Source organism: Rhamphochromis longiceps, linkage group LG4, assembly GCF_057381845.1.
Source record: "Rhamphochromis longiceps isolate RC_006_pf linkage group LG4, R_longiceps_female_GT1.1, whole genome shotgun sequence".
Lineage (NCBI taxonomy): Eukaryota > Metazoa > Chordata > Actinopteri > Cichliformes > Cichlidae > Rhamphochromis > Rhamphochromis longiceps.
In genome coordinates, this window is record NC_140560.1 from 31,195,094 (window position 1) to 31,212,927 (window position 17,834).

At 39.7% G+C, this 17,834-nt stretch overlaps 2 protein-coding genes across 2 annotated transcripts in view; one reads left to right on the forward strand and one right to left on the reverse strand.

Annotated features, from left to right (window-relative positions):
- The window catches only part of rnd2 (Rho family GTPase 2), a 41,941-nt gene extending 36,206 nt beyond the window's left edge, over positions 1-5,735 (reverse strand). The window contains exons 1-2 of the mRNA XM_085404489.1: positions 5,417-5,735; positions 4,848-4,935 (exon numbers count right to left, since the gene is read on the reverse strand). Coding sequence (XP_085260615.1) covers positions 4,848-4,935; positions 5,417-5,518 — 190 coding nt within the window. The 5' untranslated portion in view covers positions 5,519-5,735. The remainder of the gene's footprint in view (positions 1-4,847; positions 4,936-5,416) is intronic.
- A 7,082-nt stretch (positions 5,736-12,817) lies between these two features.
- The window catches only part of vat1 (vesicle amine transport 1), a 28,199-nt gene continuing 23,182 nt past the window's right edge, over positions 12,818-17,834 (forward strand). The window contains exon 1 of the mRNA XM_085404492.1: positions 12,818-13,465. Coding sequence (XP_085260618.1) covers positions 13,040-13,465 — 426 coding nt within the window. The 5' untranslated portion in view covers positions 12,818-13,039. The remainder of the gene's footprint in view (positions 13,466-17,834) is intronic.

Here is a 17,834-nt window from a genome sequence, read left to right on the forward strand (position 1 = left end):
TATTGTAGTATTTCTGCTCAATCATACTATTTCTACTATATTATATTTTTCTTTCTAAATATAGCATTTCTGCTATATAATTGTATTTCTGCTATGTTATAATATTTGTGCTAAACCAGAGTATTTGTGCTGTATCATAGTATTTCTGCCAAATTATAATATTTGTGCTAAAACATAGTCTTAATTTAAAATTACAATATTCATAGTTCATCACAGTGTCTCTGGTAAATCACAGTATTTCTGCTATGTTGTACTATTTTTCTAAATCATAGTGTTTCTGTAATGCTTAAGTATTTTTGTCTAAATATATTCTTTCTGTTATCTTATACTATTTCTCCTAAATTCTTGTATTTTTGAGAAGTTATGTTTCTGGTAAGTTACAATATTTCTGCTAAGTTCTGCTATGCTATTGTATTTCTGCCAAGTATTATGTTTCCTCTAAGATATTGCAGTTCTGCTAAGTTATTCCATTTTAGCAAAGTTCCTTTGCTTCTGCAAAGTTTTTACAATTTCTGCAACTTTTCAGCTTTTTCAGCTACTTTTTGCATACAGCTTCAGCTTTAAAGCATCCACACTGCATTTTCGCAGGAAATGCAAATTTTTCTAGTTATAATAAAGGTCAATCAAATGGACCAATATAGCAAGGCCATGATGATCCACTTGGCAAAGTAAATCCACTTGGCATCTTTCTTGGCCTTCAGACAACAATTCTGATGGCTAAAGATCCAAACAGGACAGGCAGGAAAAAAAAAAGAATCAGGTCAGGCATTAGAGAGACAGCTGTGAAGAGAAACACAAACAGACAAGAAGGTACTGCTGTGGGAACTTTGGGAAAACCCGACTTGTCATGAATTGGACTTTTTGAGAAACAGCATGCACACCTCTCACTGAAGTATTACTCTCAGGCCAAAGCTACAAGAAATCTTTCTCAGGCACCTTTACCATAATGGGAAGAGAGGATGAGTGCCTCATTGCCTCAGGCTCAGTAAAAGCTCCTGACTCGCTGACTACCAAAGAGGCCCACGAGCATCAACAGTTATCACTAACGATCTCTGATAAGTTATCACCGACCCACGCTGACATTTTGACCACTTGACAGCTTATGTTGCTTTTAAAATAAATTAAAAAACAGATACAGCACTGCTGAAACCGACTACACCATCTATCACCATGTCATGTAACATGGACACACATTTATCCAAATATAGTGTGTTTATTTTCTCTTTTTATTTTCTCTTCTGAATTCCATTCAATCACCGTCTAATTGATTTAATTCTCCAGATGGTCTAGAGCCGAATGCAGGGAAGAATACAAAGTACAGCTGAAGGTTGCCCTCTGATTCCCATAAGCTGTCTGACCTCCTTGTTTCTGCTTAATACGTCTTAAAATACCCATATGTTTAGGGAGTTCTATAAAAATTGCACATGAACAAACGTACAGATTTACAGGGAGTGACGACCTCAATTAGATAAACAGCTTACCTTTGTTCTCACCCATCCTGCAAAGATGAGACCTAGTAGAAGAACTGAAATTATGGTGACCACGTGAATCAGTGGTTGACTTCCATGCAAGAGTGAACGCTGGGAGCATTTCTAAATGATTATATCCATTTATCCTTACTGGAGAAATGTGAAACAGGCGAGAAGCAAGTTGTTTAAATAGCCTCGCCTCAAACGGCAATCAATAATGTTTTGTGAACTGAGCCCGGCCACAGCGTGCAGACTACAGCAGCAATTAAAAGGGAGACAAAAGTTTATGAGAAGAGGCTGAAAGTGAGACAATAATGCGTGTATAAATGGAGTGGAAAAAATTGGAGCGCAACGCGAAAATTGATTGATGCAAACAGGTCAAAATGAAAATGTTCAGTGGATTGTAGTTGCACCTGTACAGATAACAGCATGTGTTTACCAGCTATTGGTCTTTCATTGTCTGTTCCCTTTAAGGTCAGCTTTGTCAAGAACACTTGCAAGAGCCTCACAGAGTAAATTCACAGGTCAAAGTTCACCAAAGATGACTGTACGCCAGGCATGTCAAGACATTTTATAGCACTGATCACTGTGATTTTACTTAAATTAACTGATAAAGTCTGAAATACTTGATCAATGATAAATGACTGTGTGACCCAAGAGAGTCCCAAGAGTCTCTGCACTGAACTGCTGGCGACGGTGCTTATGGTACATGAAAGAAAATTAAAGCAGAGCATGAGAATGGGAGCCGTAGGCGGAGAGAGGGTGAAGCAATAAAATACTCAGACTCAAATAAAGGAACGATGGGAGACATGCTATTCTTTTCAGATGAAAGCCTTTTCCATCTAAGTGTGAGCCAATTATTTTTCTTGTTGAGAGAAAATATGAACATCTGTGTTTGCCGTGAATCAGTGAATAATGGCAGACCACCAAGGACCTCTGAATGTGCACACACACAGAAGCACATAGGCAAACAACCACACATGCACACACACATTTGCCCTGTGGGCTGGGTGACGTCATGTTTGTTGTAGGGTGGGCGGCTCCTGATTGAAGATTAACGTCTAAAACTGCCAAAGGTGCTTTAGGCGTTTAAAGATGGACAGAAGCACAACATTCCCACATTAGACTCTTACAGCTGAGAGATAAGGAACTCTTCTAAGTTGTAGCCCTGGGCCTGAGAGGGCCTGGAACCCCTGACTGACAGGCTCAAGCAGATTTACTCTCTGGAGCTGACATGAGGTTCAAGAAAAAACAACATTCTTTGGCTGACTGGTCTTGTAACATAAAAATGCTCTCATAGTCTCTCCCAAGACAGTTTTAGGTTTGGGAATGTTTATGGTAACATAAAAGAATTCCCTCTGGAAGGATCCCATACAGACTGCTATAACTACTGAGCCATGTCACCGGTCAGATAACTGGCAGGAGCCTCTGGCATGAGAAGACTGTGACATGCAGCATCTCAGATCCACATAGCTGTAAATCTAACCACACTGACAAGACAGGGATAGATCCTGGCTTCCCATGCAGGAGTCCTACAGCCTGGTCATACACCACTAAAATAAAGATGATTTGTTTTCAGAGAAAGTTCCACTGTGATTCAACAACACTCCCGACATGTGGATTCCTTTCTATGGAACAATAACACTTATACACTGATATCACTGATGCTGTTATTCAGAACATATCAGCATGTTCAAATTAGACATTTTTAATGACTGAAAAAATTAAAGTTAGAAATAGAGCAGGGTGATATGATCAAAAATATTTATCACGATATACATTTGAAAATTTGCGATAATGATATAACTGACTATATAATTGACACTAGACAAAACTCCACAACTTTATTAATGCAAAAAAAAAACATCAATGTATTTTCACTTAAACAAGAAGCTGTTTTTTGCATTAAAGTTATATAAAAATTTAACAGTGCAAATTCCTTGCTGACAGTTTAACCAAAAGGCATTTCCAGTGGAAATTGGCCGACATATCCTCAGCATAACCATGTATAATATCCAGAAATCTTAAAAAGAGGTTATACACACACAATACGGTAATATTATGTTGAAGCACAGTACGTATCACTCAGCGAGGCTCCTGCCTACTATAGTTGTAATGCTCCGACAATCCATCAAGCGGTGCAGCTTCGTAGCTTAGCAAAGTCGTACTAAAACATTTGACAGATTTTCGAGCGCTGTGTACATAAAATCATTTCGAGGTGAGTAAACACAACCAGAATTCATACATAAGGCACACGGGATTATAAGGGGCTCTGTCGATTTTCAGAAAAATCAAAGGATTGATTTTAAGTGTGCCGTATTTTCCAAAAAACACGGTAATAACGACAGCCGCTAGCATGCTCTACCAAAAATAGTGCTTTGTTGTGTATCTGACAGACAAAAGCTAAACCAGTTCCACACCACTGAAGTTGCAGCATTTTTACAAACCAATTCTGGTTCATCCGTTTCGTTCAACGTTCCGCTTTCGCCCTTCTCATTCTCTGTCACCGCAGTGCTTTTTCCGCCATGTGCATATGAAAACAAAGGCACTGCGCATGCGTGTTTTACCCATATTCTATCACGATATTTCATTTTCTTATCGTTGCCCAACATTATACCGGTATTACCGTGAACGGTATGATATGGCCCTTAGAAAGCCCCTGAAAGTAATGAATGTGTATGGAGTTGAAAATAAACGTAATTAATTAATTTCGCACAGGGTTGAGGAATGAAGTCCATTCATGAATTATTTGTCAGCAAATTACTTAATAAAATATCCAAAGGAAACAAAACTTTATATAAATCTTGATCGGATGTCTGAAAATGTGTAAAATGGGGAAACTTAATCAAACGAGCAGACAAAGATTAGCCCAGTACTAGCCAGTATGTCAGCCAACTGCTGCATCCATCTAAATCTGAGGAAAGCTCTTAAATGGTTATAGCTGTTACGGGTCCCTTCAGGCCCATCCTGTCTGAATTATCCACGCCATAACCCCTTTCACCTCCCCACAGTTGCCTGACCCTGAGCCAGATCATGAGAAGAGGCAGCCACACACAGTGGACAACTCATGAAAGAATGCACACACAAGACACAGAGAGACATGGCTGGCACCAAAGTTTCCAGCACTAGCAGATGTCCTGAGTTAAAAAACAAACAAACAAACAAACAAACAAAACCGTCTAAAAACAAAAGGCATCTCGAGTTGGCTAGGTCAAAGCAATTTGTCAAAGAGATGACTGCTGAAAAAGTTGGAGAGGGAGTTGGAGGCAGTGCCACCCTGTCGCACCCAGGGACAGACACCACGGCAGGGCTAGGAGACGACTGATTTAATGTCAGCCTCTAAGACACAGCACAGACAGAGACGTGAAATAGTCTTACCTGACGTGTCCCACATATTCAGTTCAATCCGGTGCTTCTCTATTTCAAAACTGGCTGTGTAGTTTTCAAACACTGTGGGCACATAGTTCTGAAAATAAAAGATTTATTTTAGTTACCCGATGAAAAGGGGCATAATAAGCCTCTGTTTATAGTGACTGTGATTAGACTGCTGAGAGTATGACATTTGAAACGATGCAGCTGACAAATACAATAAAGGCAGACACATTTCACAGCTGGGCTGCCTCAAATGCTTTCGGGGATATTATGTTTAGAAACACAGCAAAGACAAAGCCTTAAAGTTTTGTAGTCTGTATTGGAGACACTACAGTTCATTTAGTCATTTTACAGTCCTTTATTTCATGTCTGCGCTAAGGTTCTTTCTCCTTCTCTTCTTTGAGCATTAGTGTGTTTAGACAGGTGGATGTAACCTGCCGGATTAGTGCTGAAACTGAGCTGCCGAGTAGAGCGTTACATTTAAATGACGGTGCTGTAGTTATTCATAAACTCCGCGGTTCCCTCCTCTACAGAAAGACCGAAGTTTCGACTGTTTTTTTAATAGCTGGACCTACCTCTGGGTAGCAGTCCTTGGCAAAAACGTGCAGGAGCGCAGTTTTCCCACATTGCGTATCCCCGACCACCACAATCTTGCAACGGCTCCCTAGACTGTCCATGGTTTGTCCGTCAGACGTGTATTCTTGACACGGAAAGGTGTTGCATCCAGCATCCGATAAGAGGCGCAGCGGAATTCAACACTTTGAAGAAAAATTAGCAAATACATGCGCAGAGCCGGTGCGCTTTATCCAGCTTCTGCTGTCCGACGCGCAGTGCCCCGGTCCCACTGACACACTCCGTCTGACACTCCGCTCCCGTAACTGCGAGCAGGACGCACACAGCCCACCCTGGAAACTCCGCTACTTTGGTTACTGGCCACGCCTTCCTCATTTTCACATATGAGCCACATCGTTCACATGTTGTATGCTGCTCTTATTATTATTAGAAATTAAGGTCCAACTATACAAATGGCTCACAGGGTTTGTTTTTCTCTTGTATGATTTCACTGAAAAAGCGACCCAGTGTTCATGGAAACCAATCAGTGCTATTTTATGCCTGTAGTGATTGTATTCTGTTGCATCAGAAACCTAATTAAGTCCACAAAAATGATATCACTAGGGTTATGACTAACACTACTAGACTACAGCTAATTATCTCAAAGTTAATAAGGACTCAGTATCATGTCTTTATTAACTTAACTGTGTCATATTTCATGATGAAACGCGTTTAACATAAAATTGGAGCATCTGCTTAAATCTGCCTTTTCCCTTTTTAAAAAAAGGCCTATTTAGTATAAAATGAATAAATACGTAATAAGAAAAATTCAAAGCCTGCTCAGTAACGTTTTGTGATGGGTTTTGACTTACTGACCAGCTACAGGGGAGGAATTATACTTTTTGCTAATAAATTATTGTAAATAGGCTTAAACTTATGGATGTGTTTATCATCATTTTAAATATAGAGCTATAACTATAATGTGAAAAAGTTAAAGGGGTAAATTCCAATTTCCCATTAAGATTTACATGGTCTTATTAGCCCTAATGTGTCTTTGAGAATATACATTATTAAATGTTTGTTATGTAATATTTTTTAAATGGAGGGATAGCTGTTTGTCTTATGATAATTACCAAATGTAAAACCTTATTTCACTGTTGGCAAAGCTGCATAAATGCTCAGGACATTGTGCCCCTCGATTTAATGCCAACGTGACCTTTTAATGGTGATACAATAAATGCAGCATACCATGATAAAATAGTCCATCAAATTAAGTAGTTGGAGGTGAATGGGCTGTTTTATGGCTCTTGCAGCCCTTCAATTAGTTGATATCCCTTAGAAGTGCGTGCCCCGCAGGGGAGTTAATGTTTTTGTGAATGAGATAATGAAATGATGCGGTACCACGTGCCAAGACACAGCGCTTGACTCAACTCTGGTTGTTTGAAGACCGACACCGCCTCCTTGTGGACGAAAAAAAGTGTCAGCTCATATAAATGTGGGCTATACAACAGCAGTGACCCCAAGTCATAAGCGTATAAACCAGGGGTGTCAAACTCAAATACACAGTGGGCCAAAATTCAAAACTGGAACAAAGTCGCGGGCTAACGCTAATATTTATTGAAAAAAAAAATCTTCCTCTAGATATAAGAATGAATCTTTTCTTATGGACTCAAACAAGTTTTGCTGAAAAACTGAATATGGAACAAGCAAAGCTTAATACTAAACAATATATATATTAGCTGTATAATACCAGTAGGTCAGCTCTAATAGTAATTTGGTATGGCTTCGCGGGCCAAATGTAATTGGGCTGCAGGCCAAATTTGGCCCGCGGGCCAGAGTTTGACACCTATGGTATAAGCCAATACAAGTTACCTGAAACTTAATCAATCAATCACACTTTATTTGTTTAGCATCTTTAATGCAGGTTAGTGCAGTTCAAAATGCTTCAAAGATTAAGGACAAGCCAACAAGAGATTAGACATATCAAGAATTAAGAAAACAAAAATATGCAGCAATAAGCAACTTTAAACTACTCAAAGAGTTTGTTTGTATTAATGAGAGAAATAAATCCGAATAGGACTATGAGCAGACAGATGCCTCTGTTCAGTAAGTTTTTCTAATCCTGGATGTAGATTTTAAAAAAAAGTTCATTGAAGCACTTTAGAATATCACATTTTTCACCTAAATTACCTGAATCTTTAAGAGCTGACATCTCGTCTGTGGTTACATCGCTGTACAAAGTTTTATTATTTTCCAAAAGGAGTTGGGATCATTACGGTGTTCAGTGGTTTTTGAGGTAGAATTCTGATTAGGCCTTTTTTAATTAAAGAGGTTTAAGAGTTTCCGAGCTGTCTAAAAATCAGCCAGTGTGCCTCAGATTTAGCTTTTCTGGCCCAGGTGGCATCTCTCTCTGTGAGGAGATGGAACAGAAAAAAAAAATAAGGATTGTCTCAGCTTTTTTCTCTAAATTTGTGAGAGGGCACATGTTTATCTATAATTTTGATAAAAGCATCATAAAAGTATTTTTACACTGGGTCTACATCAGTAAACCTAGTGTGGTAGCTAGGTAGATTCTATTCTAGTCACAGCCTGTAAAACGTGGGAGAAAAAAATCAAGGAAATGCTTACAATCGTATTTAAAATATTAACTATTTAACTATTTGTGGTCTTGATTATGAGGGCTTTGACTGTCTGACTGTAGCTACCACTCAGTGTTTAACGATATCATTTGCAAAAATACCAATACCGGATAAATTGAAACATCAGTACCAATTACTCAATCAAATCTTATTTTCTATAGCACATTTGATGAATCTTAGTGCAGTTCAGTGCTTCACAGATGACTAATAGGCCAATAATTAAAACTGCAGAAAAAAATTAATAAAATTACAATGATTTGCAGTAATAAGCAATTATATAAATTAATTAAAGAGATTAAAAATCAGACATAAGTCTTAATAATAAATACATCTGGGGAAGATTAGAATATAGAATACAGTAATATAGAGATAATACTGATATATTTTAAAGGTGGAAGTAAGTGCTGAAAAAACAAGGCTCTAAACCATATGAAAAGCTCAAAAAATGTAATCTGGGTAAATTCAGAGTATCTTTGCTTTTGTCAGATGATCTGTTTGGTTACCTTGTATCCATCTTTTGTTGATATTGCTTTTTGTGCAATATTTTCATTTCCTGTCTTGCTTTACCATCGTTTTTGTTCATTTTGCCTTCCTCTGCATTCTACATTGGATAACTCGCTTATGCACACCTGAGCTAAATATTAACATTTGTGTTACCGTGTTTCATTATGTATCATACCACAACAATATGTTGAAAGTATTCTGCCAGGGTTTATATGTTATCTTGGTTACAGGCCTTCTGTAACTGTTTGCTCTAACTTTACCAGTCTAACATTTGAGTGTGTGTGTGTGTGTGTGTGTGTGTGTGTGTGTGTGTGTGTGTGTGTGTGTGTGTGTGTGTGTGTGTGTGTGTGTGTGTGTGTGTGTTTGCTTTTGTTTGGGATGTCATGGAATGAATCAGTGTTTTGTCTAAACATAACAAAAAAACAAAGGATCCATTTCAAAATGTCTCTTTAGGCAATTTGTTACAGACTGGGTTTTTTTTGCAAAATTACGATTTGATGCCCTTTTTTTTTAGTTGAATCTATAAAAAATGAGAAAGATAATACAATTCGACAGTTTTGCACCACCAAGGCATTTCCCCAAGAGCTATTAGCTGAAAACTTAGAACATCTCTGCATAGTGTGCAAATCGTCCTTAAGAAACTGAGGAAACTCGACAAATAAGGAATAAAAGAAGAAGTGGCAGGCCTAAAAAACTATCTACAGCATTTCAAAAGTATCTAAATCTCATGTCCTAGAAACAGGAAAGAATTCAGCAAAGACCAAACACAGGACCTGAGAGATGCATGTGGCTCTTCAGTTTTCAGAAGCCTCATTAGAAATGGTGTCAATAGATGAGTGGATGTCAGGAAGCCATTCCTAAGGAAGGGAAACAGGAAGAAAGGTTGAAATATGCCAACATACACAGGAACTGGATTGAAAATTAGTGACATCAGGCCTTACGGTCTTATCAATCCATATTTGAACATTTTCATTCAACTTATCATCAATATGTATGAAAGAAGTCCGGAGAAAGGTAAAACTGTGATTGTCTACGATTATCTGTAAAACATGGTCCTCTTTCATAGTTTGGGGCTATAATTTAGCAGTGCTATTAAAAGCATACCTGAACAGAAAAACAAACAATGGATTGGCTTTCCGAGAGCTTGGACCTCATCTTGAGAGAGAACAGAGCAAAAGACATCCAACATCCAAAGAACAGCTTTGAATGTCCCTCAAGAGGCCTGGAGAACTATTCTTGAAAAAAGAAATGATGAGAAAGAGAGTTCAGGCTGTGCTGAAGAATAAAGATGCTCATACCAAATATTGACTTTCAAACTTGTTGGAATTGTACAATTTGTTTTGCCCTGTGTACTATGTATATTTATTTCAATTAATTTGAGTGAAATGAATCTTTAAAAAAGTAAATGCTTCATGTTGGAGTCATTAGAGCAGCAGGTGGCAGTATTCATTCATTTTTAAAGCAGGCTTTTGTTTTGTTTTACTCGGGGAACAAAGACCTGTAGCATGCAGAAATTTAGGATGTTTTCAAGATCATTATCAGTTTAAGAAAACTTGTGTACATTATAATAACTATATCTAAAGATTTCATGGAGTTTAATTTTACTTAAACAGCATACCTCTGTTAAGGGACCTGGAGACCTGGTTTGTTAAAATAGCTGAACACGAGGGAAACAATACCTCACACAAGAAAAAGAGACAGCCTTACTCTGCAGAATGCACAAACCACTCACATTACCCACATTGCATTTATTTGCATAAAAGTGTTTGTAGTAAAAAGTGGGAGATTTGCATTCACCGTAATGTTGACGGTTCAGTCTGCTTTACCTGCCATTGCCAGTTTATCATTATGACTGTGCTGAATACTGCTAAATGCTAAGAGATGCTTGACAGTCTACTCAGCCAGCAAATTCATTACACCCATGGATTAATAGTGCAGATATGGCAGTGGATCATTCGACACCAAACTATAACCAATTTTTGGAAATGCCCAGTGGGTGATCATCTTATTTCCAAGCTTTCAGTTTCTGTAAATGTGCCAAGTACAACTGATTGAGACTGAAGGCTTTACAGTGAAATTATTACAGTCTGCATTTTATTTCAAACTCAACATAAAAACTGAACCGTGTTGCCTTTTTGCTTTGAAATACTCGCATTTCGAACCTCCCTCCAGGTCAGCCTTTGTGGCAGTTGCACCTGTAATGCTAAGATCAAAAAGTTTTGGGTGGATCTAATGGATTAAGGCACACACATACACTTTTTAGCACAATTAGCTTCTTAACCTCCTCCCGTCACAGAAATTGCACAGATCATAGGTCTGTCACGGAGATTCTGATTCTTGGGGTTTGAACTGGTCAAGATAAAATCTTAAATAGTGAAAAGAATTTTACTCTTCAAGTCCCTGAAGAGAATCGATATGATACAGCCAGAGTAGGATAAATTCAAAGTAACAGTTTAACTTTTCACAATCCACAGTCAAAAATAGTTGCCTATGAACCTTATCTTAATGATAGGGTTCATAAGCAAAAAGGGCTGAAACCACAGATTAAGCAAGAAGCCAGTTCTGAAAATGATTTCCTCCTCAAGGATAATGTAACCAAACCATACAGGAAAAAAACTACCTTTGTTTTATTAACAAGGTAAAAACATTCACCAATAAGCTGATAAGTCACCATAGCCACACAGCTGTATTCATTTCATACATTTGCAGTAATAATTCATGCTGACAGCCACGTAGAGGGTTTAAGTGAGCTCTCATTGATTTTTTTTTTCTCATAGATTTGTTGTTAGTCCCACAATTTGCCCAGTTTTAATGGAAATGAAAATATGTGTGTGTTTGTAGTTCACACACACACATCCTCGGTGACTAGCCAGACTCCCTGCAGACTCGGTCTATTATTTCCTGGCAGTGTGGTGACACAGTACTTTATTCAGGCTGAATTACACCACCGAGCAACATAGTGCATTCAGTAACCTACTTAGACAATAGAGAAAGTCTCCACACTACACCAGGTGTCCAGTACATCTTTGGTCCTACTTTCCTTTAATTGCAAGCCTATTCTGTGATGGACATGTTTTCGAAGCCCCTTTGTCGCTGCTACATGAAGCCATTTTCCTGACTTGTCATAGTTAAAGTGAAGAAAGGCCTCTCAGATGTGAGAAACCTGAACATAGCGATGTACAGAGTGGCTCAGTGCTGTTGGGAAACAATAGACATCTGCCTTATAACATTGTGTCAAAGTGACAGATCAATAATGCCTGCATCCTACATCATTACACTGCTGTGGGATATTGATTGCTGAGTTTGTGCTGAGTGGCACTTTACAGCCACAAGGTGTCTCACCACTCCTCTTGTGGTCACAGCTCTCTGAACACTGGGCTAGGCCCTCAACTCTAAAGGCATTGAGCTGATGAGTGGAAATGTTTCTGTTTGGGACAAAATATAAGCAGCTACGTGTGCTACTTGCTGTATGTTTTTGTTCGCAACAAGCTTCTAAAAAATTCTAAAATTATACAGCGAATAATATTCACAGTAAAGCTGGGAATGTTATGAGTGCCAGTGTTCCACTTTTGGAAGAGTCATCCTGCCCCGTGGCTCTGGATCCTCCTTTCTGTGGAAGGATAACACAAAGCAGGTTATATCGTTTCATCAAACACTGGCTTGACCTCAACACAAGCTCATATTTTTTTCTGAGCTGTCTGTGCAGGGAAGTTACAACAATGAGCAGTAAGCAGGTCCAAAGTTCCTGCAAATCCTACTGCAGAATAGGCAGCATAAACAGACGTTTCCTGTGGCTCCTGGTGTTCCACAAACCTCACTGTTAAACAGGCTGCAGTAAACAGCCAACACATTCCTGCTAAAAGAAATATTAAATAAACATGTTTATATAATTCAGTGCCTAAAATGAAAAGCCTACTGAGTCTATGGTGGTATTTTTGTGTCACATGGTGTAGTTAATCTTGTATTAATCTTTAACTGCAGCTTTCTTTGAAGTGCTTTTCTATTTTTAAAGCTACTTTTTCCTTTAACCACAGCACCTTAATATTCTTAAGAGGATTGGAAGGAATAGCAGGCTTGAACGTTTTTCCAAGGATTGCTTTACTTGCCTTTCAGTCTTAATTGACATTTTTTGTAAATCATCCCTCTGCTTAATGCAATATAGGCTCATTCTATAGTCAAAGACAGACAGCCAAATCCACCCAGTCATACAAGCCAATCCCCAAGCTTCATCAGCACTCCGTGTTTTCCAGACTGCCTATGTCTCGTCCCACTCACACTCTCTGTCAGAGCGCGGCGTTGACAACCACTGGCCACTGATCAGCCCACTTTGCACGGGTCGCGTCTCCATGCTAGACTGCTGAAAAAGGAGCTCTGTCCCTCACATTTTCTTTTACTTGCAAGTCAAGCATCTGACTGAAAGCAGCAAGCCCGTCCACGGCAACAAAAGCACAAGAAGTCAAAAAAACCTCCAAGTGATTTTCTAGGCTCATCACTGTCTGCACAATGTCTGGAGAAGACGCACCTGCTCAGCAGCAAAACGCCGTGGACCAAAAGCAGGAAACCAAACCTACCGAGGAGCCCAAAACCGAGCCACCCAAGACGGAGTCCCCACCCGCCGCCGCCGCAGAGGCAGCGGCCACCCCGGCGGCGACCACCGAGAAGGTCCCTGAAGAGGAGACCTTCACCTACCGCGCTCTGGTGCTCACCGGCTACGGGGGGTATGATAAAGTCAAGCTGCAGGTGAAGAAAGGCAAGCCGACACTCAAGGCTGGTGAGGTCCTGGTTCGGGTCAAGGCATGCGGACTGAACTTCGCCGACTTGATGGCCAGACAGGGGCTGTACGACCGGCTGCCGTCCCCGCCGGTTACCCCGGGAATGGAGTGCTCCGGGGTGGTGGAGGCTGTAGGGGAGGAAGTAACAGACAGAAAAGTAAGCACAAACTAGCTGTTGCCTTTTCTTTCTTTTACTGTGTCATATTAAAACAAGCACAGCAAGTTTTTTTTATGTTTTGGTGATATGTATTTCATTCAGTTTGGGGCCGAACTGTTACATCTGGGCATGGGCGTGTCAGGCTTTTCTCCCTTCACTGGAAAAAAGTAGCGGTCGGGTTTCCATTTCCACGATTAAATTAATTTAACGTCATCAATCGATTGCAGGGCAATTCATCCAAAATACGGGGATAATATAAATCGGCTTTTTGGTTTAATATTGAGCTAATGTGGTTTCACATCCATTCATTCACTTCTGCGTAGAAAGCAGATGGCACTTGTTGTCTTAACGTGAAAAGCAATAAAGCATGTCAGTGTGCTCATGTTGATTTTTCATCTCTTTTGAAGAAGCCAAAAGTGTGTTAATGAGGCAAGTTGTGCACAATGCGGCCAACAGAGGCGTCGCCCCTCTTGTCTCCCCGGTTTTCGAATTGCGCTACCAGTGCGCACTTAGATTGAGCAACTTCAAGTACAAACTAGTTGCTGAGATTGAGAAGGATTCTCTGTTCACACCAAACATTCATGTTGAAAGTCTAAATCTATATAAACACATGTAATCTGTGGGATGCCTTCCATCCTTGCTGCACCTACGCTATGCTGCGCTTTGATGTGCGCCATGGTGCGGCGTGTTGCGTCAAGTTAGCTGGAGACACCGTGGACAAGACCGGAAATGAGTGTGTTCTGCCTTCAGAATTAAAGCTACTAACGCGTTCATGTGTTTATTAGCCTATCATATTTTGTTAAGAAAAAGAAGGAAGCAATTAGGTGTAAGAAAACGAGCACTTTTGATGGAAAATTATTTAAAAGAGTGGCTAATGGGTATACAAACATGGCTCTACTTGCAAAATGTTAGGCTAATTAATAGGCATTTTATTTTGGAGAATATGGAACGCTGTCACAGTAAATATTATGACTTGACACCGGTGGCGGAGACCGAAGTCACCGACGCCTTTTGTTACCGGGAGCGACGATGGCGCACACACGAATGGAAAGGGCGAGGCGCGACGCAACAGACAGCATGGTGTGAGAAACTGAATCAGTCGCACTATGTTCCAACAGATATCGAATCATATGTCCTGTGCTCAGAGATCTCTTTAACCCAGTGTTTCAACATCAAAAGTTCAAACCACTGCGCTCTCAGACAATTAAGTAAATTAAACAGAATATTGAAGCCCCTTCCACCTTGATTGTCATCCACAAAGAACGATGCGTTGTGATGGCAGCAGGATTATTGGTGTCTGTCTTAAATTGCACGATGAGCCATATGAATCTATGTCTTGTCTCCTAGCAGCATGGCATCACCACGGTAACGCCTTTTAAAGGTTTTTAAACAAACAAAAAAAAGAACCCAAGCGTTACAAAGCAGCCAATGATGACTCACGCTGCTTGTTGTACTAGTACCAGATTTTCTCACATCGTCCAGTTAATATCTGTGGACAACACCATGTGATGCAAGTGCAGAATCAGTCCATCTGACAGGGAGTGGCACATATGTCTGTAAGGTGTGGATCCCTAGATGGATGGCTAATCTATTGCAGGATAACAGTAATAGGGTTAATTAAATGATTGGTGATGGGTGAACTTACAGCAGCCAGACATCATAGAAAGCGAAGACCCCTGTGTTTCAAGAATACTTCATTGCTCCTTTCCACATTGTCAGGGATGTTGATTTGATTTAAAGGTCACAAAGCACACATAGAAACACACAGCCTATCGATACGCTCCTACATCCCCTTGCGGCCTTTAGCTTATAGAATTAGGAGACAATCTTCCTAATGGATAGAGATCACTGCAATCTTTTGGCAGCTGACTCTCATGGAATGTGCTGACCCCTGATGGCACAGAATTTTTGGGAGGCTCATCACCCACTGCTGCATTATTTGTCTGCCCTGTATCTCTCCCAGATAGACATATGCACACAAAGACATTCAACAGTGGGAGTGTCTGAGTGTCTTTCTTCCCATATATAATACATAAAGGCAATAAATTTATTGCTTCTTAATTAAATAAAGTAAGATAAACAGTGGTTAAGTAGAGTGCAATCCGTTTTATTTCATATTTCCAAAACATTGATATAGCATATTAGATATGCAATGCTTTAGGTTAATTTTTGAAATGCATGAGAACTGCTTTAAAATACAGAAAACTGTGTACAGTAGTGTTTTTGAGTCTTTTTAATGCTTCTACACTTTCTCCCCCCTTTGGCGAGTGCAAAGACTCGTGGGATTCTAAATTTCTCACTTCAAAGCATGACTTTAAAAGTGTTGTTGTGTTTAAACAGGTGGTTTTGTATTTAGACTCTGTTGCCGGTGTGTGAATGGGTTTTTGGTGTTTGTCTGGCCAAAGAGAGAGTTAAGGTTTATCTAGCTATGGGCCACCCTGACTAAGACACCCATAGCAATTAATGACATCTGGTCAGGATTCATCTTCAGGAAGTTTGTTAAAATGCTGAATAGGACAGTATTCACATACACATGTGGTGCAAGAAGTAGGGGAATTGCAAGAACACTGATGTCCTGTTATAAGAAACTTAAGTAAGGAAATGCAGCAAGGACATGTAATTATTCATTAAAGTAATAAACTGTGAAGTTATAGTTTAGAGCTCTCAGCTCTTTATTGTAGTTTACTAAAATTCTTGAAGTATAGATAAAGGCTATTAAACATTTTTAGATTATGTTCAAAGATTAAGCAATATTTGTTTTGAAACTCAAATCAGTACATGGATCAAACAGTCCCGTACGCTGGTTTTTCCTCTATCTTGACCTCCTTTTATTGATTTTTTTTTTCTCCTCCATTGTCTATCAGTAACTTTCCCTTCAAATAACTATAAGTTGACTGAAGTATTACAGGAGTTGAGTCACCTGAAATAACCCTAGCAAGCAAATGTGGGGAAAAGTAAAACACTGAGTAAGATCAGAAAAATCATGAATCACCCTGAAGCTCCCGTGACACTAAACATCAGCGTTTTTTTTTAATGTTTTGTTTTTTGTTTGTTTTTTTTACATCAGACCAGCTTTAAAAATGTTCTCCCTCGGTGAGGATCTCGCCCATATGTTCTCAATTATCTCCCTGGCCCACATTGTCAGTCTGGTATTTCCTCCATCAATCCTCCCCTGCCTTTATCTATAGCTTTTTTCCCTTTCATATAAGCTCTTAATTCTGTCTATGACCGCTGGGCTATCGGCGACTTGCTCTGTCGTGCTGCCTTCACTTATTCTGGCCTTGTAACAGTTGCTGGCTTTCTAAAGAACAGCTTTCTCTATTGTCTTCTTGAGCTTGTAACGCGTGCTTTCCTTTCTCTTCTGGAAATTTCTAAAGGTGAACAACTAGACTTTCTTAATTCATCTGAGGGGAAAAAAGATGATGGATAAAATATAGAGATGCAGCAAGTGAGTGCAAAAAGCAAAAAACAGCTTGCAGACCATCACGTAGTTTGCTGGATGGGAGCTGGGTGTGGCCTTAACACCATACAAACTCCATGTTGAACCTAACGCCTACTGATGCAGCAGAAATATGTATGCTTTAATTTTATTCACAGGAGTCACAAGAGCTGTGTGGGTGTTATGTTTAGCCTTTATCTTTCGCCTGAACCTGACTTTGTTCAAACTTTCTTTTTTTTTAAACTTGATAATTTTTTTGCCTACATCATCAAAGCTCCAAGCCACAAAGCAGCTGACTAGGAGGCTTGCATACCCCAAAATTGAATCACTATCTGATTAAGTCCATTCATATACAATGTCTTTGTTCAAGGTGCCTGCACTCCTCACCCTAACTACATCTGATGCAGCATGAAGGCAGAGAAAGGAAGTGCAAGAAGAGGCTATGCGTTTGTCACACTGTGAAGATGTTGTAACAGAAGTGTCACAAGGCTGGTTTATTTGGCCTTGAATGTTCCTACGCAGCTTCTGTGTGACTGACAGTAACTCACATGCTTTACATGGGCATGGAAGAATGGCTGCAAATGCATTTGTGAGTCATGTTTGTTTCCTGTAAACGCCTGAACTCCCCCGCGTATCGATTTGTACCACACTGCACCCCCAATTAAATCACAGAGGTTGATGAATTTGAAGATCCCAGCGGTAAGAAAAGACAAGGAGATGGAAATGTGAGAGAGCTGTCAGCAAGCCAAGGGAAGTAGCCCGTGGTAAAAAAGTGATAGTATACTCTGAAATATACCAAACGACTCAGCCTTTAGACAGAAAGATGAGGGTATGAAAAGAGAGAGAGATCTCTCTAATTGGAATGGATAGACAGCGAGGCGCATGGCTCCCTCCAGACCATTAGAGAAGCCCGGGTGGAGAGGGTTTGTT